General features: G+C 42.2%; 1 protein-coding gene across 2 annotated transcripts in view; it reads left to right on the forward strand.

Annotated features, from left to right (window-relative positions):
- Positions 1-26920, forward strand: part of KCNH5 (potassium voltage-gated channel subfamily H member 5) — a 427923-nt gene that overhangs the window by 25407 nt on the left and 375596 nt on the right. For both annotated transcript variants that reach the window (XM_070065063.1, XM_017349345.3), the window contains exons 2-3: positions 9632-9755; positions 21228-21334. In XM_070065063.1, coding sequence (XP_069921164.1) covers positions 9632-9755; positions 21228-21334 — 231 coding nt within the window. The remainder of the gene's footprint in view (positions 1-9631; positions 9756-21227; positions 21335-26920) is intronic.

Raw genomic sequence — 26920 nt, forward strand, 5'->3', positions numbered from 1 at the left:
TAATTGGTGAGGTCTGGTTTAGGGATAAACAATTACTGAATCTATAAGTATAGGTGGGAATATGGAGAAATTTCAAAAAGTCAGTGCAAACATGGACTTAAAAGATAAATTGATTTTGATACAAAAGCATTTTGGGATCCATGCATAGATTTTTCATTGTACACATTTCCATGAACTTTTTGTAACACTCCTCATGAGAAGGCTTAGAACTGACTTGAGGAGATTCTGATGTATACTTCCTGAATAAATTCGGTGCTTCTGAATTGTTGAATGAAATGAATGAAAAATTTGTCCTGTGAATCTGACAATATGGAAGGCTTTGGCTCTGTTGGTGGATTGCTAGGGCCAGAAGCCGTATAGCAGTGAGTTGAATGCCTAGGAGCCGAGAAGAAGGAGCCAATGAGAATAGACAACTTTTATGAAAAGTTTGTTCTGTGAAGGCTTGGAGACAGACACGGTGGCAGCCTGAGCGAGATGAGGGCCAAGCAGTTCTCAGTGCATAGAAAGGGTAGAGTTTAGATGGTTCTTTCAGGATTGAAAGGCTAAGGGATGGAGGAAAAGTATTTCAAGTGAAGAGGGCATCATGAGAGTACATTTTGGGGACTTAATGAAGAGCCTGACCTACCTTTAATAGTGTAGACTTCAGGAGTAATGAGAAATATGTTTACAGAGAGGGAAGATAAGGATGGATTTCCAAGGGCTTGGTAAATCCAGAAAAAAAGGATTTGAAATGTGATGATATACACAGTTGGGATTCTTGGACTGGATGCAGAATGATAGGATGGAGGGAAGGAATCACTTAATGGTACTTTTAACATCAGACTGAAAAATCAGGAGAAGCTAAGGCAAGGAGACCATTTAGCCATGTGACCCGCCACAGTTACACAGGTAGCAGAGAGTTTATGGATTAGAGACAGCAAAGTGGCCCAGGCTAAGAAGGAAAAGAAAATAATTTTTAGCAATCATATTCCTAGTATTTTTTATAATTGATGTTATATGTAAATGAAAATATATTTTTAGAAAAATTTATACTTCAGCAGTAATCAGTCATTCTCGTCTTTAAACCACCATAAGTAGTATTTTTTCAAAGATTTTATTTATTTACTTGAGAGGTAGAGTTACAGACAGTGAGAGGGAGAGTCTTCCATCCAATGGTTCACTCCCCAAATGGCTGCAATGGCCTGAGCTGCGCCGATCCGAAGCCAGGAGCCAGGAGCTTCTTCCCAGTCTCCCACGTGGGTGCAGGGGCCCAAGGATTTGGGCCATATCCAACTGCTTTCCCAGGCCACAGCAGAGAGCTGGATTGGAAGAGGAGCAGCCGAGATTAGAACTGGTGCCCATATGGGATGCCAGCACCGCAGGCAGAGGATTAACCTACTGCGCCATGGTGCTGGCCCTCCTAAGTAGTGTAATACTCACAACTAAGGTTTGGCTCAAATGCCACTCTTTTCCTAAAACTACTGATTTGCTGTTCAGCAAGGGCTATCCATTGGTCTCCTTGCATGTGTGTGTGTGTGTGTGAGTGTGTGTACGTGGTTTTTTTTTTTAACATTTATATATGGTAACATGCACAGATCTTAAGAGCAATACTTAACTAGTTTTGACAGATGTATACCTTTGTGTAGCTTACCCCTTTAGCAAGGCATAAAACAAGGCGTAAAACAATTTCATTTCCCAGAAAGCTCCTTTGCCTCGTTCCTATTACTCCTGCCCCAGGCCCTTCAGAAATCTTTGCTGTGATCCTATCACCAGGTAGCTTTGCCTGTACTTAAACTTCATGTGAATTAAATCCTACAGCACACGTTAGTTTCTGGCTGCATTCAGTCACCATATTGCTTTTGAGATCCATCCATGTTGTTACATGTAGCAGAAATTTGTTCTATTTTAGAGATGGGTAGTGTTTTGTGTATGAATATAGCACAGCTTTTAATCTAGTCTCATGATGGATACGTGCATGATTCTCTGCTGTGGCCCAGGAGTGCAGTGGAGGATGGCCCAAGTGCTTGGGCCCTGCACCCCATGGGAGACCAGGAGAAGCACCTGGCTCCTGCCATTGGATCAGCGTGGTGTGCCGGCCGCAGCAGCCATAGTGGGGGTGAACCAACGGCAAAGGAAGACCTTTCTCTCTGTCTCTCTCTCTCACTGTCCACTCTGTCAAAAAAAAAAAAAAATCTGATGTGAACATTTTTTTCTGTGATCCTTTTAACACGTTTTCATTTCATGTGAATACATATCCAGGAGTAAAATTTCCAGGTCGTAGATGAGTCTTTAACTTTACAAGAAACTGTTTTCCAAAGTGATCATGTGGTATTATATTCTCATTGATGCTTTGTAGAATTCCAGTTGTCCAAGATTCTCATCAACATTTTGCATTGTTAGTCTTTATCATGACTCCAGTGATAAACTTGTGCTTTTAGTTTGTATTTCCCTAATGCTTGGTAATTGTGAGTGCCATTTTCTTGAGCTTATTGGCTATCGTCTACCCAGTTTTGTGAAATGCCAATTCAAGTCAGTGCCCATTTTGTTAATTAGGTTATTTTTTTCTGTGTATTTTGGACTGGAGTGATTTTTCAGATATTTGTATCATGAATAATTTCTTTTTTTTTTTTTTTTTTTTTTTTTTTTTTTTGACAGGCAGAGTGGACAGTGAGAGAGAGAGACAGAGAGAGAAAGGTCTTCCTTTGCCGTTGGTTCACCCTCCAATGGCCGCCGCTGCAGCCGGCGCACCGCGCTGATCCTGGCAGGAGCCAGGAGCCAGGTGCTTTTCCTGGTCTCCCATGGGGTGCAGGGCCCAAGCACCTGGGCCATCCTCCACTGCACTCCCTGGCCATAGCAGAGAGCTGGCCTGGAAGAGGGGCAACCGGGACAGAATCCGGCGCCCCAACCGGGACTAGAACCCGGTGTGCCGGCGCCGCAAGGTGGAGGATTAGCCTATTGAGCCACGGCGCCGGCCTTTGTATCATGAATAATTTCTTATAGGCTGTAGGTTTCTACATCATTTCCTTGGCAGGTGTCCTTGAGTGAGTGATTGACTTTAATTTTGATGATGTCTAATTTACCAACCCTTTAAGAATCTTACATAAGAAATTTTTATCTTCCTTATGACTGGAAAGATTTCTTCTAGAAGTTTTATAGTTTTCACTCTTCTATGAAGGCATTCAAAAAATTCATGGAAAATACATATTATGAATGGGACCGGTGCTGTGGCGTAATGGGTAAAGCAGCCGTTTGCGGTGCCAGCATCCCATATGGGCGCCAGTTCGAGTCCTGGCTGCTCCACTTCCTATCCAGCTCTCTGCTATGGCCTGAGAAAGCAGTAGAAGATGGTCCAACTTCTTGGGTTCCTGCACCCACATGGGAGACCTGGAAGAAGCTCCTGGTTCCAGGCTTCCTTGCGGCCACTTGGGGAGTGAACCAGCAGGTGGAAGACCTCTCTCTCTGCCTCTCCTTCTCTCTCTGTGTAACTTTGACTTTCAAGTAAAATATATACAAAAATGATATGCATGAATTTTAAATTTTCAAATTTTTTGGCACCAAAATAAACTTATCTTTTAATTGTATTTTTCCACTAAGTTTTTGAAGTAGCCTCACATGATAAACTGCAAATTACAGTTTTGTGTGTGCTGTGAGATAATTTGAATTTTTGCTCATAGAGATATCCAGTTTTAACACAATTCATTGAAGAGGCTTTCCTTGATTCATTAAATTTACTTGGTATCTTTGCAAAAAAATCAGTTGACCATTTAGGTGAGGGTCTGTTTCTGAACTCTATTCTGTTTCATTGATCTACTTATCTGCACTTACACCAATTTAATATAGTTTTAAGTTTCTCTACCATTGCTTTCTTTCATGTTATATTTGGGGCTATGTTAGGTAATTTGCATTTTTATAAATATTTTGTCAGTTTCCTCAATAAATTCTATTGGCATTTTCATTTGGTTTGTATTCAATCCATAGATCTGTTTGGGGGAAACGCTTTATAAATATCCAGTTTTCTAATTCATATGCATGGCATAGTTTTCCACTTATTTAGGTGTTTAATTTAACTCAGCAGTGCTTTTTAAGTTTTCCCTCAAGCAGCTTCTACATCTTTTGTTAAATTTATTCCTAACTGGTTTATGCTTTTTTTTGATAAATGAAATTGTTCTTTATTTCATGTTCCAGTTGCTTAATGCTAATGTATAGAAGCACAGTAGACCAGTGTTGGCTTTCAGTTCTGAGAGCTGACTAAGTCCATGTATCAATTCTAGGTGTTCCTTGGAATATTCCTTAGGATTTTCTGTAAACAGTCATTCCATCTGCAGATAGGAAGACTTTACTGTTTCCTTTCCAATATTTACATTGATTATTTTTGTCCTTATTTCACTAGTTGGATCGCCAGTAAAATATTGAATATAAGTGTGGAGAGTACATCTGTTACCTTTTCTTCCTCTTCGAGGGCAAGCATTTACTGTTTTACCTTGAGAATGACATTAGCTCTAGATTTTTAATAGATTCTTTCAGGCTGGGGAAGTTTCCTCCTATCATTTTGCTGAGAGGTTTTAATCATGAATGAGTGTGAATTTGAAAGTCAGAGTTACAGAGAAAGAAGCAGAGAGAGAAAGAGAGAGAAAGAGAGAGGTCTTCCTTCTGCTGGTTCACTCCCTAGAGGGTTGACCAGTGCTGAGCCAGGCCGAAGCCAGGAGGTTCTTCTGGATCTCCCATGTGCATGGCAGGGGCCCAAACCCTTGGCCATCTTCCACTGCTTTTTCCAGGCCATTAGCAGGAAGCTGGATTGGAAGTGAAGCAGCCAGGAGGTGACCCCGTGGTCTTACCCACTATGCTGCAATGCCAGCCCCCACATCTACTTTCTGCTTAGTATTTCTATCATGCATCTCCCCCACATTTTCACACTCAACTGGTCTATCTTTGTGTACAGAGACATACTTTAAATGGTTCTGCTGAAGCAGTATACTATTAGTTTCTTAAAAAATACACTGAAAATTTCTTTAATGTGTTTTTCCATACACATTCAATATAATACTTCATATGATTGTATTTAAGCTCGTGGTCTTGCAATTTATTTTCTGTTTGTCTCATATGTTTGCTTTTCTCTTTCTGAATTTATGTGGAAGTTAGTTTTTTTTAATAGCTAAAATATCCATTGGATTTGTTTTAATGTGATTCTGCTGTCAATCATTTCTCTCGGCTTTCCTTTCTCAATATATCTTTATTCTGGCTTCATTGTTGAAGATTTTTTTTTTTTTTTTTGCTTTTTATAAAAATCTAGGGTGATGACTACTTTCCTCTAGGAATTTTAGAGATGTCATTTAATTGTGTTCTGGTCTCTGTTGCTTTTTTGTGACTAGTGCATCATAAAATATAATATTTTTCTTTTGGATGCTTTTAGTATTTTTCCCTTTTTCTTTTTCATCATTTTTACTGCAATTTTCCTGCTGTGGCCTGTTTGTGCTTGTCTTGATCTTTAGTGAGTTAAGATCTGTGAGTTGCTGTTGTTTGAACTTTTCAGAAAAAAATTTAATCTTCATTTCTCCAAATAATATTTGTGCCTTTCTTTTTTCTTCTTTTTTCGTAGACTCAACTACATATATTTTAGACTGTTTGCTATTATCCTATGGGGCATCTTTTCACTCCTTTCTTCTTTTATTTAGGCTTATAACATTTTGCATTGGTATGTTTTCAGTTTTCCTTTCTTTGTTAGTGCTCAATGTGCTGTTAAGCCTATCCAATGAATTTCTTGCTTCAGAGATTACAGTATTTATTTCTGCGTTTTCTGTGTTCACACTTTGACTTCTTTTCTACTTGCCTGTTTCCCTCCTTGATCATTGCCACAGTTTTCTGTTTCTTTGGCTGTCTAATAATTTCTGATTGTATACTGGCTATTGTGCTGCTACACGATACAAAGATTGAATTGCAACATTTTCCCCTGAAAGTTGTATTTTAATTTTTAAGAAGATTCATTTATTTTATTTGAAAGGTAGCGTGACAAAGCAAGATGGAGAGAAAGAGAGAGCAAGAGATTTCTATCCACTGGTTCACTCTGCTTATGGCCAAAATCATTAGATCTGGACCAGGCCAAAGCCAGGAGCTACAAAACCACCCCAGTCTCCCACATGCAGGGCCAAGAGCTTGGGGGATCTGTTGCCTTCCCAGCCGGGCACGTTATCAGGAAGCTGAGTCTGACGCAAAGCAGTTGGGACCCAAGTGGCGGCCCTGCAAGTGGTGGCTTCACTTGTGCTGGCCTGGAGGGCCGTATTTCACCAGGCAGGTAAATCACTGGTACAGGATGACCATTTGGTGCAGCAGGGAAGCCGCTGCTTGGGGTGTCTGCCTCCTGTACTGGAGCGGCTGGGTTTGAGTTCCTGCTCTGCTCCTGCTTCCAGTTTCCTGCTAATGTACAACCTGGGATGTGGTGGTGATGGCTCTAGTGCATGGGTTCCTGTCCGCAGTGTGAGAGTTCCAAACTGAGTTCCAGCCCCCGGCTTCAGCTTGTCCTAGCCCTGGGTGTTGTGTGTGTTCAGGGAGTGAACCGGCAAGATGGGAGATCTTTGTTAGTTGCAACTCTGCCTCTCTCTGCCTTTCAAATAAAATGAATGACTGAATCCAGTCTTGATCTTTAAGAATTTATCAGTGAGGGTCTGTTTTAATTCTTAGTTCCATACATAGACTTTTATCCTAGAACCTACTGCTTGCTCGAGTCCATGGTTTAAATGGAAAACGTGGGGTGTTTACCATGTCTTTCTTTTTTTTGTATTTGTTTTTATTATTTATTTGACAGATAGAGTTAGACAGTGAGAGAGGGAGACAGAGAGGAAAATCTTCCTTCCATTGGTTCACCCCCCCAAATGGCCGCTACGGCTGGCGCTGTGCCAATCCGAAGCCAGGAGCCAGATGCTTCCTCCTGGTCTCCCATGGGGTGCAGGGCCCAAGCACTTGGGCCATCCTCCACTGCCTTCCTGGGTCACAGCAGAGAGCTGGACTGGAAGAGGAGCATCTGGGACAGAATCCGGTGCCCTGACAGGACTAGAACCCGGGGTGCTGGCACCACAGGCGGATTAACCAAGTGAGCCACAGCACCGGCCTCTACCATGTCTTTGTAACTTGCTACAGCTCGGGCTCTGAACTCTGTCTTCTACCTCTGGAGCTGTTGAAACTTTCTGCCATCTCTGTAGCCGTCTCTGCCGTTGCTTCCTGCCAGAATCCTTGTAGTATTAACCTATCCAGCACAGCTTAGGTCACAGAGAAAGACTTAAGGTGCACTTGTGCACGGATTTATGGCTTCATCCATTAAAGGATTTCCCCTTCAATTTCAAGCTTTCCTGGAAGGCCCAAATTGTCTTTTAAGACATTAGCCTTATAAGACATCTCTGCCGGTGTTTTATCACCCCATAAACTGTCCCAATGTGGAAGCACTCTCAAGGGGAATGGAGGGTTAAATGAGTTTCTCACCTGATATACATCCCTTTTGTCAGGCGTTCATCTTTTCTAGTTTCTTCTGCCTTTGGTTGCTTCTCATTGCCCTCAGATTTTTTTTCTCTTTTCTTTTGTTCTGTGTTTTCTTTTGCTTTGGTTCTTGATTTGATATCTATCTTGCCACAGTGTATTTGGTCGTTACATACTTTTCTTACTATGTATTTGTTTAGAGCAAAGGGTATGTTTCAGTCATTTTTATTCTCTGCCATTGTCTGACTCAGGAGGAGCCCTTACACAGCCGCTCCTCCGTGAGTGTTGAATTGCACTGTTACTTTTATGAGGACCACCTGTGAGTGAGGACCTCCAGCCTTGTATTCAGAAGCTCATTTCTGTTCGTAGCACACAATCCTATGACTTCAGATGAGAGTTTTAGTAAAGGCCTTCCTTTACTAAAGTGTTACTTTTCGAGTTTTTACTCTTTAACAGTGTTTATTTTGGGGCTGGTGTTGTGGCCCAGCAGGTAAAGCCACCACCTGTGAGTCTGGCATGCCCTCTGGGTGCCAGTTGGTGTCCTAGTTGCTCCACTTTTGATCCAGCTCTCTGCTAATGGCCTGGGAAAAGCAGTGGAAGATGGCCCAAGTGCTTGGACCCCTGCCTTGTGTGGGAGACCCAGATGACGCTCCTGGCTCCTGGCTTCAGGCTGGCCCAACCGCTACCCATTATAGCCAACAGGTGGATGGTTGCTCTCTCTTTGTGTCTCCCTCTCTCCCTATAACTTTGACTTTCAGAATAAATAAATAAATAAATAAATATTTAAAACAATTATTTAACCTTTCATTTCATATTTTAATATTATTTGAATTTTGGCCAGCGCTGTGGCTTACTAGGCTAATCCTCTGCCTGTGGCGCTGGCACCCAGGGTTCTAGTCCCGGTTGGGGTGCCAGATTCTGTCCTGGTTGCTCCTCTTCCAGTCCAGCTCTCTGTTGTGGCCCGGGAGTGCAGTGGAGGATGGCCCAAGTGCTTGGGCCCTGCATCCACATGGGAGACCAGGAGGAAGCACCTGGCTCCTGGCTTTGGATCAGTGCAGTGCGCCGGCCGTAGTGGCCACTTGGGGGGTGAACCAACGGACAAAGGAAGACCTTTCTCCTTGTCTCTCTGTCTCTCACTGTCTAACTCTGCCTGTCAAAAAAAAATTATTTGAATTTTAATTCATTTTAATGTTAACATGTGATCTAAAAAACTGCTTAAATACTACCTAAACTATTGGATTTCTAACCAAGATTGCCATAAAGAGATATTTTTGTCTTAATCTTTTTAAAGAATTATTTCATTTGAAAGGCAGAATTACAGAGAGAGAGAGGGACAGAGAGAGCAAGAAATCTTCCATCTTCTGGTTCACTCCCTAAATGGCTGCAATGGCTGGGGCTGGGCCAAGCCCAAGCCAGGAGCCAGGAGCTTCCTCCAGGTCTCTCATGTGCATGCAGGGGCCCAAGCAGTTGGGCCGTCTTCCACTGCTTTCCCAGGTGCTTTAGCAGGGAGCTGGACTGAAAGTGGAGTAGCCAGGACTGAAACTGGTGCCCATATGGTGTGAAAGCACTGTAGGCAGTGGCTTAACCTGCTATGCCACAACACCAGTCCCTGTATTAATTTTTAAATGTGAAATAGACCTCTTTTGCATGTAAGATTGATTTGAGATGTTTCTTTTATTTAGAATATCGATAGTTTTCAAATTCTGTATTTGAAAATAATGTCTTTGAATAACTATTTTAAAAGAACACTTTTTTAAGGGCTATTTTATATTAGGCTTTTCAAGATCAATCTAAAGATAATTTTTCCCATCATGTCAAATGTTCTGTAGTCTTAAGCAGTTGGGAAGTGATTATAGCCTTAATCTGAATAAATTCACCTATTTTAAGTATAATTATTACAGTCACTAAGATTATTGTCCTTTATTTCTGTAACATAGGGCTTCCTTAAATGCCAAGAAGTATTATAAGCTAGTTTGTTTTAAATGGAACTTTTAGTTTTGCATAGAAATGTCTCATTTGATGATCACGTTAACTGTCAGTTTTAAAAATAAGTTGTATGATATCTACCTTAACAAACGAAGGGGGCATTTGTCCATCTACTACATGAATTGGCCATTTTGCGTGCTTGAGAGATGTAAGCTGTTAAATGAAGCTAAGTAACTCTCCTCCTCTCTTTTTTCTTCTTTAGAATCGAGTTTCTTACTGGGCAATGCGCAGATTGTGGACTGGCCTGTAGTTTATAGCAATGACGGTTTTTGTAAACTCTCTGGCTATCACCGTGCCGACGTCATGCAGAAAAGCAGCACTTGCAGGTACGTGAGACCACAACTTAGGACCCTTGTCTGGAATGGAACTAAATGCTGAGTGTGGTTAAAAGCCCAAATGTCCTTAGACACACATACAATAGCTATCGGGTAAACATTATAAGAGAATATTAAGGAGAAGACGTTGTGCGTAGAAAACATAGCTGTAGGGTCATTATTGGAAACTTTGATAACAAGTAGGAGTTTTCTTGATCATTTTTTTTATTACTTCATTATTTCATTCAATAGCAATTTTTTGACCCGTTGTGAGTCAGGTCCTAATCTAGGTGCTGAGTGATCCACAAAACATCCCATACAAAGGGGGCTCCCGATGACATCAGCACCGCCCAAACAAAGGAAAATAGAACAAAAGAGGGACTGGTGCTGTGGTGTAGTGGGTGAAGCCGCCTCCTGGCCTGTGGCATCTCATATGGGTGGCGTGGTTTATATCCCTGCTGCTTCACTACCGGTCCAGCTCCTGGCTAACGGCCTGAGAAAGCAGTGGAAGATGGTCCAAGTAAGTGGGCCCCTGCTAGCCAGGTGGGAGACCCGGAAGAAGCTCCTGGCTCCAGGTTTCAGCTTGGCCCAGCTCTGATCATTGTGGCCATCTGGGGAGTGAAACAGCAGATGGAAGATCTCTCTCTCTCTCTCTCTCTCTCTCTCTCTCTCTCTTTCTCTTTCTTCTTTCTCCTCCTCCTCCTCCTTCTTCTCTCTGTGTAATCTGATATCCAAATAAATAAATTAATTTTTAACAATTCTCAGACAAGTAGCACAGATGCATGGGTGTTTAAAGAACATTGGAATGAAATTCTTACATCGTGTGTTCAATCACATATTTTGTGATGTTGGTACATCATAATGAAAATGCCATTTTGTTAGTCTTTAACACTGAATCTAACAGTTACAAAAATTCACTTACAATACGGAATGTCTTTGACTCAAAAGAGAGCATTATAATGCAAAGGAATCAGAAAAAAAGAAAGAGAAACCATATATAAATAAAAAACAACTTAGCACCTAAAACTCTTTCACAATATTTCAGTGAGGCCAGATGGGATGCCTTTGCCTTGAGTTAATTTTTCTTCAAAGCTCTCACTTCACTAAGCCCTGAAATCAAGTTATTTTCAAACTACAAAGGACCTGAATTTTTTTCTTAGTCCAAATTCTATTTTTTTCAGAGAGGGAAAAAATTGAGGTAGATTATGTGAAAGAACTTGCCCAGGGAAAATAAAAAGATGATTTATCTTTTTTCTATCTGTTTATATTCATATATTCTGCATTTTAATGGAAAGGAGGAATTTCATTTTATACCAGTGAATCTAAACCTGATGCACATAGCCACTTAAAGAGGCTTTTCAAAATGTAGATTCACACACCACTCCAACTTGCTGAGCCCAACCACCCTGGGTGAGTAGACACGGCCAGCAGCTGGTGTTTCAACAGCAGCTTGGGTGATTCTGATCCTCAGCCAGCTGGGAGGAAGAATCTGGTTCATACATCCTCTTTCTGCCCAGCCACCCTCAGTTTTCCTTCTGCTAACATCATTTCCACATTCAGATCACTCTCAGGCATACAATGGGAGGCGTGAAAACCTTGGGCCTTGGCTGAGACACTCCTTTGGGGATGTTGAAGTCTGATGCCTCTTTAAACCTTGGGGGAGCATGCATCATGCTAGCAGCCTTGCTAAGCTGTGCCTGGAGGGTTGAGGTCTGTGTCGGGCAACACAGCTCCCTGTGGGCACAGCAGGGTTTAGGCTAGGAGAAGACTGGCTTTGTGGTAGACCTCACCCTGTGGGACAGGCACTGTAAGGAGTTTGGGGACAGGCGCACACCCATCTTTTTTCCCTGCACCGCTCACGCACCTTCCTGTCAGCTTCCACCTGGAGGCGTTCACAGTTTCTTCAAGACGCGTTGCCCCTTCTCTGATTTTTCATAGTTCTTTCTGTGTATTTCTGTTGGCATCTCACTTGGCCCTTGGGTTTTTATTCTTATTGCTTTTCTCCTCATTTTTTGACAAGCATTGCAATTTGTATCTGGATATATGGTAAAGTTGTATCTCCATCCTTCCAATGTAACTGACTCTATCCCCAGCCTGTTTTCTTTGGCAAATGCTTTTTTTCCTATGAAAAATATTTATTTAAAAAATAGTGGCAGGCTAGGTGAGGGATCTTCAGAAAATTCTTGGAGAATGGGTTTTATGAAAAACCCATGCATGGATTCCAGTGGGTTTTTTGGCACTAAAGTAAACTTACCTTTTAATTTTACTTTTTTTCCCCAAGAACTTTTTTTAAAAATATTTATTTATTAATTATTTGAAAGGCAGAGTTACAGAGAGGCAGAAGCAGAGGCAGAGAAACAGAGAGAGGTCTTCCATCCACTGGTCTCTCCCCAAATGGATGCAACAGCTGGAGCTGGGCTGATCCAAAGCAACGAGCCAGGAGCTTCTTCTAGGTCTCCCATGCGGGTTCTGCTGCTTTTCCAGGCCATAGCACAGAGCTGGGTGAGAAGAGGAACAGCTGGAACTAGAACCAGAGTCCATGTGGGATGCCAGCGCTGCTGGCAGAGGCTTAGCCCACTATACCACAGCACCGGCCCCAAATTAATCACATTTTTAACATAAATAATTTTTACTGACTTTGCAAAATGCCAAGTATGTTTTGCTAATCCAAAAATTGTAACCAGCTTTATTTTTTTACAGAGCATTGAAATGTAGCATGTGATAAATTAGCATATGATATCTGAGGGCTATTGGGTTTTCTAAGAAACATGGTTTATTTGAACGTGCTTTTTTTTTAAGATTTATTTATTATTTATTTGAAAGGCAGAGTCACAGAGAGGCAGAGGCAGAGAGAGAGTGAGAGAGCAACAGAGGTCTTCCATCCGCTGGTCCCCTCTCCAGATGGCCACAATGGCTGGAGCTGTGCCAATCCAAAGCCAGGAGCCAGGAGCCAGGAGCTTCTTTCAGGTCTCCTACATGGGTGCAGGGGCCCAAGGACTTGGGCCATCTTCTACTGCTTTCCCAGGCCATAGCAGAGAGCTGGATCGGAAGTGGAGCAGCTGGGACTCGAACTGGCACCCATATAGGGTGCCGGCGCTGCAGGTGGCGGCTTTACCCACTACGTCAGAGCGCCAGCCTCTGAATGTGCTTTCATTTTAAACCTCTTCATCATCCTGCTCAAATCAAAGTATTCCCATGTTATGTTTACTGCAGCACTGTTCAGGAGAGTGAAGAGCTAGAAGTAATTAAAACGTGTAGTAGCAGAAAAATTGTTAAAAAATATTATGTCAGAGTCAAACTTTCTAAATCACATGTTGGAAGGATAATAACACTAGGAAAAGCTAATAACCCATTATCAAGAAAAGAAATCCAGAAAACAAAACATTACAAAAACCACCCCTAAAATCATTTATAAAGGAATTTGTGCATCATCATTTAGACTTTTTTTTTTTTTTTTACATATGGCTTTTTCCCCAGTTCCTGAATAAATCTATAAAAGTGAACATGCGACACAGGGAAACCAAGGGAGGAAGGAAGAAAATTATACACAGATTGAGAAATACAAGTTTGTAGATTAAGGTTATTATACTTTGGAATAGCTAAATTCAAACTGAACATGGAGATAAATGATGTGACACGGAAAACAGCTGCATACATAATTCAAAGAATTTCACCAATTTTAATAACGACAAAAATTCAGGAAATATGGCAGGATAGACATCAGTGAGTTTCAGTTTTGGTGTGAAAATGCAGTTTGATGTCAGATGAAAATAATCATCTTCATTTACAGCCTGCATTGGGTGAATTAACGTCAATAATAGTAAAGTGGCAACGTGGTAAATGATTACGTGTCTTATTTAAAAATTAGTCACATGTGGTTTACTGTACTGAACAGGAAGCATAAATTAATTTTTGCTCTTATGGTATCAAAAGGCTAAGATCCATTTCTTCTGTTTTCTTCTTTGTCCTGTCCAGTAGCAGCCCTGTGGAGCAGGTGCATAGAATTAAATGCTACAGCCTCCTCAGTTTGTTACAATGTTACTGTGCTCTGGCTGGGCAGGTTCTTTATTTTATGTCTTTGTTTTCTGCTTCTTTTCCCCTTCATCCTATCTTTCTTCTTCTTCCCATAGTTTTTTCTTTTAGTGTGTTTAGGGTATAACTTTCTGATCCATCATCAAGTTATTAAAAATGTGTATTTTTTTAAATATTTATTTATTTATTTGAAAGTCAGAGTTACATTGAGAGAGGAGAGGCAGAGAGAGAGAGAGAGAGAGAGAGGTCTTCTATTCACTGGTTCACTCCCCAATTGCCTGCAATGGCCGGAGCTGCGCCGATTCAAAGCCAGGAGCCAAGAGTCAGGAGCCAGGAGCCAGGAGCTTCTTCCGGATCTCCCATGTGGGTGCAAAGGCCCAAGGATTCGGGCCATGTTCTGCTTTTCCAGGCCATAGCAGAAAGCTGGATCATAAGAGGAGCAGCCGGGACTAGAACCGGCACCCATATGGGATGCTGGCACTTCAGGCCAGGGTGTTAACCCGCTATACCACAATGCGAGCCCCAAAAATGTATTATTCTTGAAATGGTGTTGCTTTGAATGGGTTAGCCTTCAAGAACCACATCATTGCTATCATGCAGAAATCTTTATGGTTGCTTATTTTATCCTTCAAAATCAAGTTTCTGAGATTTCCTGATGTCTCTATAGCATAATCTGTTTCACTGTGTCTGATTGTGTCTAGTGCTCCAGTGTCTTTTTACTGCCTTCATTTTATTTATCCAGCCTGTCGCTCCTCCGTGAGCGGAGGAGTGGCACCGGACCGGAGGCTGTTTTTCCCTCGCTGTAGGTTTTTTCTATAGCAACGCAAGAACAGGTAAAGGGAAGACCGAAATAACAAGCTCCCCAGCGAACTCTCCAACCGACTCTCCAACCAACCACCCCTGAACTCTCCAGCAGCCTGGAGACAGTAGTTGTCCCAGAAAGCGCAGCTGAGTCTCCTTTTATAGTCCTCTCCCACCAATCCGTGCTCTGCTGCCCGCTGCTGAGCACGCCGCTTTCTTCCAATCAGAGGTCGGGTCAGCTCCTGCAGCTCGTTAGTCAAATTGATGAAGCAGCCGAAGCCGCTGTGTAGAACTTGTTTACTCCCTCTCAGCGCCATGTTGTGGGAGCCGGGCCCTGTTCCCCACACAGCCTACTTTGTTACCTCAAAGGACCTGCAGACAAAGATCCTCATATCCATCTTTCTGTGGCCTTGTGTGAGAAATGGGATTGCTGGGTAGTAGGATATATGCCTAATTTTTGAGTGAACTGCTATGAGGTGTGGTCCAGAGAGACTGTCTGCTTTCTGTCTTTTTCTTTTTTTGACTGGCAGTGTGGACAGTGAGAGAGAGAGACAGAGAGAAAGGTCTTCCTTTGCCGTTGGTTCACCCTCCAATGGCCGCCACTGCTGGCGCACCGCACTGATCCGAAGCCAGGAGCCAGGTGCTTCTCCTGGTCTCCCATGGGGTGCAGGGACCCAAGCACCTGGGCCATCCTCCACTGCACTCCCGGGCCACAGCAGAGAGCTGGACTGGAAGGGGAGCAACCGGGACAGAATCTGGTGCCCCGACCAGGACTAGAACCCAGGGTGCTGGCGCCGCAGGCAGAGGATCAGCCTAGTGAGCCGCGGCGCCTGCCGTGAGACCATCTGCTTTCCTGCCCACCAGCCATGAGTGAGGATCCATCTCCTCTGATCTTTGCTGTCGTAATAGTGTTCGACATTTGTAATTTAAAAATCTGATGTGTGCTAGATTCTGTCTTATTTTTGTTCTAGCTAACGTTAAAAAATATTCGATCCTGCTGGCTTCCTAGGAGTAATAATTGCGTTTCCAAACCTGGGACTGTGTTTACCATGTATTACTCTTTACTGGACAAAGAAGGTATTGTGTGTTTAAAGGCTTGAGGAAATGGCATTTTAAAAACACAGGATTTTATTCGTGACCCCTAAGAAGTGCTGACATTCAAGACGCACTGTCATAGGTTAGGTAGGAAGCACTTTAGCATTTGCCTTCCACTAATCTGAAACTTTTCAAAACCTATTCAGGTGCGTTTTTGTTTGTTTGCATAGAAGGGTGAGGAGAGCAATCGGGCGTTGGAGGTGAGAACGGCTGAGGAGTGGGTAGATGGTATCAAATGCATTTTTTCCTGGCAGCCATTAAAAATCCTTCACCCAAACATCGGATGAGACAGTGGTGCCAAGGGCCACTTTATTGGATTGACTTCAGGACCAGTTTGATTAACATAAGCTTATTTCAGCGGTCAACAGTATCCCATGATACATGATGGATGTCAATCATCTGGTTCCAGTTGATTGAGGTCTTTTCTTTTTATGGTGGCACCAAGGGCAGAGGTGCCAGGTTATGTCAGACTCCAAAGGTGACAGATGAGCAGTGCTGGCTGTGATGTTCCTTAATTATATGTCATAGGTCAATTATTTACGAGACTAGCTAAATCCTTTTTAAAAAAAGATTTATTTATTTGAAAGGCAGAATTACAGACAGAGGCAGAGGCAGAAAGAGAGAGAAAAGTCTTCCATCTGCTCCCCAAATGGCTTCAAAAGCCAGGGCTGAGCCAGGCAGGAGCCAGGGGCTTCTTCTGGGTCTCCCACGTGCGTGCAGGGGCCCAAGTACTTGGGCCATCCTTCACTGCTTTCCCATGCGCATGGAAAAGGAGCTGGATCGGAAGGGTAGCAGCCAGGACTCGGACCAGTGCCCCTATGGGGTGCCGGTGCTGCAGGTGGCAGCTTAACCTGCTACACCACAGTGCCAGCAGCCCCTCTGAATCTTTTTAAGACCATACAAATTAATGGGCCATGAAGCAGTTTGGTTATAATGTGTTGTTTGTGGTAATGCCTCTGAGTTATTCCAGAATGATTTCTTTCAGATTTTGAAAGCTGCGTTCTTATTTGATTTTTTTTTTTCATTTTTCTTTTTAATTCTCTGTCAGGCTTCTTCTTGATCCTTTGCAGCTCTCCATCCAGCTCCTGTTAATATTTGTGATGAGTCTACTCTTGTGGCCAATCCTGAGCTGGAGACCACAATTACAACTACATTGGGTCAATCTGGGTGTTTTTTTTTTTTTTTTTTTTTTTTTGTGGATGGAGCCACTGGCTTGTGTGTGAATGGCTTCTAGATGTTACTCTTAACAGTGGTGACTGAATGTTTGTGGTGTTTGGTCTAGGGACATTGTTGCAAAGTAGCTTAGATGGTGGAACTCACATTAGAAGGTTCTTTCTCCCTTGGACGTCTGTCAACATTCATGGACATCCCCTCTGTTAGGCAGTATCATAGTGTTGCTTGTTTCTGAGATTTTGATGTCAGACAATAGATTCACAAGCAAATAAATCCTGGTGCAAATCAACTTCACCTGCTTCCAAAAGTTTTGGAGGATGGATATGCACGAAAGATAATGTTAGGCCAGTGGGATGCATTTTAGACCAGGCCTGAAGAAGACTTACCTCTGGCCCCCAAGACCCAAATCTTGCCAGAAGGCTGTCGTGTGGCAGAAGGTGGCCACACAAGACAGGAGCAGTGCCTTGGGGAACATACCCTTCACCCTCATGGACTCACAGGAGAAATTTGAGAACCTGCCTGCTAGCAAGCATGGCACAACCAGTATCCTAGGGTTGTGTGGATGCAAGGGAGCTTGGGTTGGGGGTCCTTCTAACCCCCTCCATAAAAAGCATTCCAGGAGTATTTTCACGATTGTACAGCACAGCATAATTTGTTAATTTCACGTGTATTCGTGCTTTACTCTTCACCCTTTGAAATTATATTATCATTATCGTCACTTTACTGATGAAGAAGCTGAGAATGAGAGATAATATGACTTGATACAGTTTGTACGTGGTCCAAGTACAAATACCCTCTGTTATTTTTATGACTACTCAATACTGTAGTAGCGATAGATAACTTCTGTGAATCCAATTTCACTTTCCTTCCAATAAAATAGCAGTGCAGTTACGGAAGTGATTTATAATTATCGAAGAGGACTTTAGCATTCTCAGTAAGAGGACAAGTGGAAGTTATATAATTTTTTATATTTCCAATATATATTCCTTGAAGATATTCAATAAGAGACATGAGAATTGTGTAAAGCCATTATATATAGTTTCTAAAGCCTGATGGTTAGCATTTCTAAAATTTGGGTCCTCTCAAATTCCATTAACCATTCAAAGACTGCCTTGAATCTCACGTTAAGAAGCTGAGATAAAACATTCAGCGCTTCCAGGGAACAAAGCCAAGCAAATAAATGTATCAGAGCCACAGAGAACGTGGAATCCCGATTTAGGCAATATGGCTTGGACAACTTAGCACAGAGCCGCTTCCGCCGTGTAAATTAACTTCTAGAGCACCTGCTTTGGAAGTCCATTTCCGCTATCCTGTAGAGTCCATTTCCAAAGATCCCTTATGATTTAAGAGCTTGCCTTTTACCACTTACGATATGTGTGCTGTCAGTGGAAAGATCTGCTATCATAAACTTAGGAAGAGAAAGGCTGAGGGCAGCAATGTGAGGAGTAAGGATTCCTTTTTAGAAAAGTGCATTCAGATTCAAATAATCTTTTTTTTTATAAGTGCATTTATTGTCCTAGGGCAAGCAATGTTAACATTGAAAGGACTTAATGAATGAGTGTACATTATTTGAGTATTTGTAATTTATTTGAAAAATTGCATGTTCATTTTAAACTTCTTGTCAGAATTCCTAGATTTTATTTCCCCTTAAGAGATATTATTGAACCTTTTTAAAATTTGACTTGTAGCTTATTTTTTAATCTCACCAATTTTTCATAATTTTCTAGTTACTTGTCATGTCACAGGTTTTTTGCTATTCTGTGGTTTTCTGTTGGCCAGTAGTGAATATAATTTTCAGTTTATTGGACCACAAAAACCTATCATTCAGTAATAAGGAGTAAAATGCCTCCCTCCTTGTAAAGAAGACAAATATTTAGTTAGGTTAAAAATATGCCCTTCTCAAATTTTAAAGTGTTCCTTCTTTGCTACAGAGTATTTAGATTAAAAATAAAAGAAGGTAAAATATTGGTTAATTAAAAATGTTCATTTGCTTACAAAATTCTAGTTCCCAGTATTATACTGTTTTATATTTTTTTGAGGGGAAGGGGTTTCTGTTCTTTAACTGAAAAATTCTAATTTAATTGCAATGACTTCAAGAGATTTTTACAAAATTCCTAGGATCTGAAATCCAGGCTCTGACAGGAACAGTGATTTTCAATGCAAGGTTGCAGGTAGGTCCTGTGGCTTCATGTATTAATGTAGAAAAAAGAATCTGGAGTTGGAGTCTCTCATTTTAATCTGAGATTGTTTTTACTTATTTTACTATATTATGACAAAATATGGAAATATTGTAACTGAAAATGAAGGATACTAGTTCTCTTTTTTGATAAAGATTTATTGATTTGAGAGGCAGAGTTATGGACAGTGAGAGAGAAAAACAGAGATAAAGTCTTCCATCCAATGGTTCACTCCCCAAATGGCCACAGCCAGGAGCCAGGAGCTTCCTCCAGGTCTCCCATGTGAGCACAGGGGCCCAAGGACTTGAGCCATCTTCTACTGCTTTCCCAGGCCACAGCAGAGAGCTGGATCAGAAGAGGAGCAGCCAGGTCTAGAACTGGTGCCCATATGGGATGCCAGCACTGCAGGTGGAGCTTTAACCCACTGAGCCACAGTGTCGGCCCCAAGAACATCTTTTTTCTGTTGCTTCACAATCTGTCTTCCTCCTTTGTAAGCCTGCATCAACTTCAAATAGTTGAGATTTCCGATTTCACTGTCGTGACCTGTCTACTGGAGATCATTTAATGTGAAGTGTTTTTCCCCCAACTGATGTTAGTCTGGAAACCTTCAGCCTTGTCATGGTCTCTTTCCTCATTGATGTTGATGAGTTTCCCTTTAACAAGTTCCCCTGGCGGCATGGCTGGAGGCCCTCATACCGCGACAATGACAGCATTTTCCTGGTCATCTCTTTCTTCTATCACTTCACTTCTCTTCGGTTTGAATTTCCATTCCAACATAATCATTTTCTCATTTCTACCAAGTGTACTTTATCTGTGTTGGCTAATTCCTGCTTTCTGGTACGTGTTTTTGTAAAATGCCATGTGGCTTTATTCACAGAGAGACGTGGCTGCCACACCATGGTGTGCTGTGTGTGAACTGAGTATCAGATGCACAGGGATCGATACTGACAGTATTTGAAAGAAGAAAGCGATCGCTTACTGGTTTGCTGGTTGTGAGGTGCATCTGTTGCTTGTTACCGATTTGCAGGCTGAAGAGCTAGCAGCAATGTAATTAACAGACAGTGGTTCAAACTGTGGTGCTGTGTACCTGGTGTTGTTTAAGTAAACCACTTAAATAATTAAAGTTAATTATTTTAATAATTAAATTTTATTTCATTCAATGATTTACTTATTTAAAATAAATAATTACTTATTTTTAAGTAATTAAAATTCATGCATATATGTATCATATTAAGCAAGGACTCGCTCCTTTCTCTCTCTCTCTCTCTCTTTTTTTTTTTTAAGATTTATTTTATTGGGGCTGGTGTTGTGGCGTAGCGGGTAAAGCCACTGCCTGCAGTGCTGGCAGCCCATATGGATGCTGGTTTGAGACCTGGCTGCTCCACTTCCAATCCAGCTCTCTGCTTTGACCTGGGAAAGCAGTAGAAGATGGTCCAAGTCCTTGGGCCCCTGCACCCATGTGGGAGACCTGGAAGAAGCTCCTGGCTCCTGGCTTTAGATTGGCGCAGCTGCAGCCATTGCGGCCATCTGGGGAGTGAACCAGCTGGTGGAAGACTCACTCTCTCTCTCTCTCTCTCTCTCCCCTCCTGCCTCTCTTTCTCTCTCTCTGTGTAACTCTGACTTTCAAATAAATATATAAAATCTTTAAAAAAAGGTACAGAGAGAGAGAGAAAGAGAAAGAAAGAGAAAGAGAAGGAGAAAAAGAGAGAGGTCTTCCATCCACTGATTCACTCCCCAAATGGCTGCAGGGCTGGGGTTGGGCCAGGCTGTGGCTGGGCCAGGCCGCAGCCAGGAGTCAGGAGCTTCATCCAAGTGTCCCACGTGGATGCAGGGGCCATCCTTTGCTGTTTTCCCAGGCGCATTAGCGGGAGCTGAATTGGAAGCAGAGGTACTCTCTTTTCTTTTTCTTCCTCCCTTCTTTATTCCTCCCTCCTTCCCTCTCTCCCTTCCTTCATTAGTATACGAAATAACTTCTTTTGCTACCTTTAATGTGTCCCATAACATTAGGTTGTAAATCTCTAATAAACACAATAACATTTATTTAGAAAAAAGCCTGAAACGTGGTTTAAATATTTCAGTACCTTCCGTGGAAGCAATATTGCATTTTACAGCCGTATTTGCAATCTTGATCCGAGACATTCTGTGGTTATAGGCAGCATGTGGAAAGCACGCAGAACTGAAGTGCATGTTTGCTTGTTTTTTCCAGTTTTATGTATGGGGAACTGACTGACAAGAAGACTGTTGAGAAAGTCAGGAAAACCTTTGACAACTACGAGTCAAACTGTTTTGAAGTTCTTCTGTACAAAAAAAACAGTAGGTATCTCAGTTATGAATACGGCGAGCCGGCTGTCTATTGATGTGATGTTTTGGTGAATGGGAGTTGAGCTACAACTTCTGCGGCTCCTTTCCTTGGCAGGGGTAGGGGCTGCTGCTGAAATTAGATAACAGAATAATTAACACAAGATTCTGCCTGGGAAAAGCCACCTTTTGAGGAATGGAAGGCAAATATGGTCCATTAGATTTTATTTTGTTAATTTCTTATTGTAAATTGGTAAATTGTACTTGTGTGATGTTATGATTCAAGAATACAATGAGGAATAATTAAGTCAAGCTAATTAACATATCCAGCACCTCATATAGTTATCGTTTTTGCTTTGAGGACATTTTTAATTTACTCTCTTAGCAACTTTAAAATGAACCATACACCATTATTAGTTATATTCACCATGCTGTGTGATAGATCGAGACCAATGGCTAATTCCTCTTGTTTAACTTAGGCTTTGTACCCTGTGCCCATCGTCTTCCCATCCATCTAAGCCTCGGTGAGCCATCATTCCACTTTCTGCTTCTACAAGTTCGCTTGTTTCAAATTCCACTTCTGTGTGAGCACATGCAGTATTTTTCTTGATGTGCCTGGCTTATTTCACCCAGCATAATATTGCCCAGTTCTATCTAGGTTGTGACAAATGATGAGGTTCCTTTCTTTTTGAAGGAGAATGGTGTTCTATTAAGTGTGTGCCACATTTTTGTTTCTCCATTCATTTGTTGATGGACACTGCAGCTGGTTCCAGGTCCTGGCTGTTGTAAGTAGTGAACTGGAGTACACACGTCTCTTCAACATTCTTATTTCAATCTCTAGGGCCAACACACAGCAGTGGGATAGCTGGATCATGTGGGAATTCTAGAATTAGCTGTTTTAGGTTCCTCCATAGTTTTCCCTAATAATTGTTCTAATTTACAGCCCCAGCAACACTATACAAGGGTTCTGCTCACTCCGCATTCTCACCAAAGCTTATCTTCCATCTTGATAATAGCCATTTTGAGATGAGTGAGGTGCTATTGCTTTGGAGTGTTAATTTTGCATTTCCCTAAAGAATGACGATGCTGAACATTTTGCTGGTACTTGTTGGCCATTTATATTGCTTCTGTTGACAAATGTCTACTCAGATTCCTTGCTCATTTGGAAATCTCCTTTCTATAGAACTCCTTGAGAGTTTGGATATTAACCCTTTGTTGGAATGTGGCTTGCAGATGTTTTCCCTATGCCTGTAAGTCGCCTCTAAATGTAATTCTTTTTGTGTCAGTCACCAAATATTTTGTCATCAATATTCTTCAAAAAGAACCTATAGTTTTGCAACAATAGCTAAAGTGACAAATGGGTTTCTTCTCATGGGTAAAAGCTAAAATGATTTGTAGCAGTGAGTATTTGCCATTATCTTTCTGCATGAATGCAGATGATGTGACTACGTGGGAGGTACTTGAAGTGACTCTTTACTAATGTAGCCTTTTGGTAGACAGTTTCTTTAGTGTAAGTAATCATTATTCTCAGAACATCATCTGGTAAATCTGTATTGACTGTTGTGATTGTGCTGTAGCACAAGAGTTGTACATGGTCCAGTTGTCCATTATGAGGACAGGAGTTGTACATGGCCCAGTTGTCCATTATGAGGACAGAAGTTGTAAATGGTCCAGTTGTCCATTATGAGGACAGGAGTTGCTGTAGCACAAGAGTTGTACATGGTCCAGTTGTCCATTATGAGGACAGGAGTTGTACATGGTCCAGTTGTCCATTACGAGGACAGGAGTTGTACATGGTCCAGTCGTCCATTACGAGGACAGGAGTTGTACATGGTCCAGTCGTCCATTACGAGGACAGGAGTTGTACATGGTCCAGTCGTCCATTACGAGGACAGGAGTTGTACATGGTCCAGTCGTCCATTACGAGGACAGGAGTTGTACATGGTCCAGTCGTCCATTACGAGGACAGGAGTTGTACATGGTCCAGTCGTCCATTACGAGGACAGGAGTTGTACATGGTCCAGTCGTCCATTATGAGGACAGGAGTTGTACATGGTCCAGTTGTCCATTATGAGGACAGGTGTTGCTGTAGCACAAGAGTTGTACATGGTCCAGTCGTCCATTACGAGGACAGGAGCTGTACATGGTCCAGTTGTCCATTATGAGGACAGGAGCTGTACATGGTCCAGTCGTCCATTACGAGGACAGGAGCTGTACATGGTCCAGTTGTCCATTATGAGGACAGGAGTTGCTGTAGCACAAGAGTTGTACATGGTCCAGTTGTCCATTATGAGGACAGGAGTTGTACATGGTCCAGTTGTCCATTATGAGGACAGGAGTTGTACATGGTCCAGTCGTCCATTACGAGGACAGGAGTTGTACATGGTCCAGTTGTCCATTACGAGGACAGGAGGTGTACATGGTCCAGTTGTCCATTATGAGGACAGGAGTTGCAGCGCAGCATTTTAGGCTGCCACTTGGGGTGCTCATATTCCACACTGGAGTACACAGGACAGAGTCCCGCCTCTGCTTCTGACCCAGCTTCCTTCGTGTGCACCCTGGGAGGCAGCCAGTGATGGCTCAAATGGTTGGGTCCTGGCTATCTATGTGGGAGAACCAAATTGATTGACCAGGCCCTGCTGTTGGCCTGGCCCAGCCCTGGCTGTTTCAGGAGTTTGTGGAGGGGCCCAGAGGATAGATGTTCTCTGTCACTCTGACTTTCAAATAAGTAAAACTAATAAAAAACAAAACAAAACAAATCCCCCAAATGTCTGTCACACAAGACCTATTTTTAAAGATTCTCTATCAGAATTTGGAGGGGAAAAAAATGAGCAATCAAAAAAACCAACCATCAGATTTCCTTTCCAGTTTGGATTTTTTTTGCATAATCACCATTGCCTTTCCCTCCTCCCTTCTTCACCCTCTTTATCTCTATTTTAATGAACAACAATTTAATAAGATGGCTTAGTTATTTTAGTATTAATCGTAAGTGATCACAGCATCCCTTATTATCTTCAGTGGAAATTGATAGTTACCTATCTTTTCATCTTTGAGAAATATTCTAGTTTCAATAGAGGACATTTGTTTCACATTCAGTGCCTGTTGGTTCTTGTGCAATGTAATTTATCATCTATGTTTTCCTCAAACATTTGTTCTCTATGGAATACTTGGAGTTAAAATTAGATTTCTTTTTTTTATTAATAGACTAACAAAGGGATAAAACAACTGTAGGCATTGCTTCAGAACAATGCACTTGACAATGGGTACATTTGTCTGCAGTGATTTTACCTAAGGAACGACGTGTCATCTTTCATTTTAGAATCAAGGCCAAAGGGCTATTTGTTTGCAGTCATAGCCACATGTCTGTTGGCTTGTCATCTAGAAAACAATCCATTCTGAATAGCCAGCTCTCTCTTCCTCACAAGGAAAGGCAGGTTGTAAGTGCTGAGTCTTTCTCACCAAGTCCAAAAAGATGTTGATAAACTGTGAGGAGAGCTGCATGACAAAAACTCCTTTTCCATATGTTTTTTTAATTAATTAATTTATTTGGCAGAGTTACAGAGAGGCAGAGGCAGAGAGAGAGAGAGAGAGAGAGAGAAAGAAAAGAGAGGTCTTCCATGCACCCAAGCCATAGCAGAGAGAGCTGGATCGGAAGTGGAGCAGCCAGGACTTGAACCAGCGCCCATATGGGATGCTGTCACTGCAGGAAGTGGCTTTACCTGCTGCACCACAGCGCCAGCCCTGAATTCGCTACTTTCAGAAGTCTGAATAGATTGGTCTTGTACCTGGCCTTTGCTCTGGACTGTTCTGGTCTTTGCAGTTCTGTCCAGTTGTCTGTCTGCATATGTACAGATGTCTGCTTGTGGCTCATAAAGTTTTCCCATAACACTGTGGATTAAAACTCATGTCTTCTCTATGTGTACTATTTACGTTGATTTTGCTTTTGTTTTCTGTTTTAATATAAAGGTTAGGTATTACTCGTGTCTTAGAACAGAGTTCTACTATATACAAGCAGCTTTAAAATCTCGTAAATTAGTTTGCCGAAGGTTTTTTGAGCATTTTCTGAAAAAGTATATTCTCATGACTTTAAAAAACTTCACTTGAAGGGTCAGCACTGTGGTGTAGTAGGAAAAGCTGCCACCTGCAGTGCTGGCATCCCATATGGGTGCTGGTTTGAGTCCTGGTTGCTCCACTTCTGATCCAGCTCTCTGCTATGGCCTGGAAAAGCAGTGAAAGATGATCCAAGCCCTTGGGTCCCTGCACTCACGTGTGAGATCCAGAAGAAACTCCTGGCTCCTGGCTTTGAATTGGCCCAGCTCCAGCTGTTGTGGCCATTTGGGGAGTGAACCAGCATATGGAAGACCTCTCTCTCTCTCTGTCTCTCTGCAATTCTGCCTTTCAAATATATAAATAAATCTATAAAATAAATAAATATTTTTTTTTTAAAAAAAAAACATCATTTGAGAGACGAGAGAGAGAGAGAGAGAGAGGGACCATTGTTTACTTATATGATTGCAATGACTGGGGTTGGGCTGATGCCAAATGCTAGACTCTGGAACCCAACACAGGTCCCCTACATGGGCGGCAGGAACCAGAGCCATCACCACTGCCTCCCAGGGTCTGCATTAGCAGGAACCTGGAGTCTATAGCCAGAGCCAGGACTGAAAGTCAGGTACTTTGACATGGGATGTGACATGATAACAACTAAACCAATGCCTGCTCCCTTGTGACTTTTTATTGTGGAAAAATTCATGTCTGTAGAGAATTATTTATGAAATACCTGAATGCCAGGTCCTCCCGACCTCTCCATTAAGTAATTGGGCTAAACACCATTTTGAAGATGGGGGAATTGAGGTATCTGATTCAATATGTGTCACAGTTGACGTTTTAGTTGGTGGCCTCTATTCTTTAGATCCAATATGCTGAATAGTAGGGGACTCTGTCTACAGTGGGGAAGGAGATGGCAGCTCTGAGACAACTATTTTCAATGGCTCCTTTTCGGTACACCAAGATGGCAATGTGACAGCTGGGCTACCCCCCACCATCAATGTCAGGGCACTGCTCTGGGTTTTTGGTGACAGCAGCTCTGTCTATCCCACCCCAGACTCCCTATGTCCCTGAGACCCAAATCCAGACCAGGAAGGAATTTCACCATCTGCTTGGTAAGCATGCAGCCTACCTGGGCAGATCTGGTGTTGTGACTTGAAAACTTGTAAAAAAAAAAAAAAAAAAGGAAATCTGCTTTGATATTTGAAAACATCTTTAATGACAGCCCTGACTCTCCCAGAATTTGAAAAGTCGCTGTTTTCATAGGAGGGCATGAAATGGAACACCGTCTCTTTCTGTTCCGATTTCCAGCAGACCTTGGAAAACGGCTTGTTTCTAATGCCCCTTTTCTCTTTGTGTCGGATCCCACTGCCTCGGGCTCACTGTGTTGGAGCAGCCCTGGACTGCACCCACGATCGTCTGGGTCTGGTGATTTGTAGAACTGTGCACATCACTCAGGGTTCCTAGACACGCTGTGTAAAATAAGAAACAGAAGACAAGGGGAAGCCTCTGTGGGAGATGCTGTGATTGGTTTGTAGGTCCCTGTCTTATCCT

The sequence above is a fragment of the Oryctolagus cuniculus genome, chromosome 20, assembly GCF_964237555.1.
Source record: "Oryctolagus cuniculus chromosome 20, mOryCun1.1, whole genome shotgun sequence".
NCBI lineage: Eukaryota > Metazoa > Chordata > Mammalia > Lagomorpha > Leporidae > Oryctolagus > Oryctolagus cuniculus.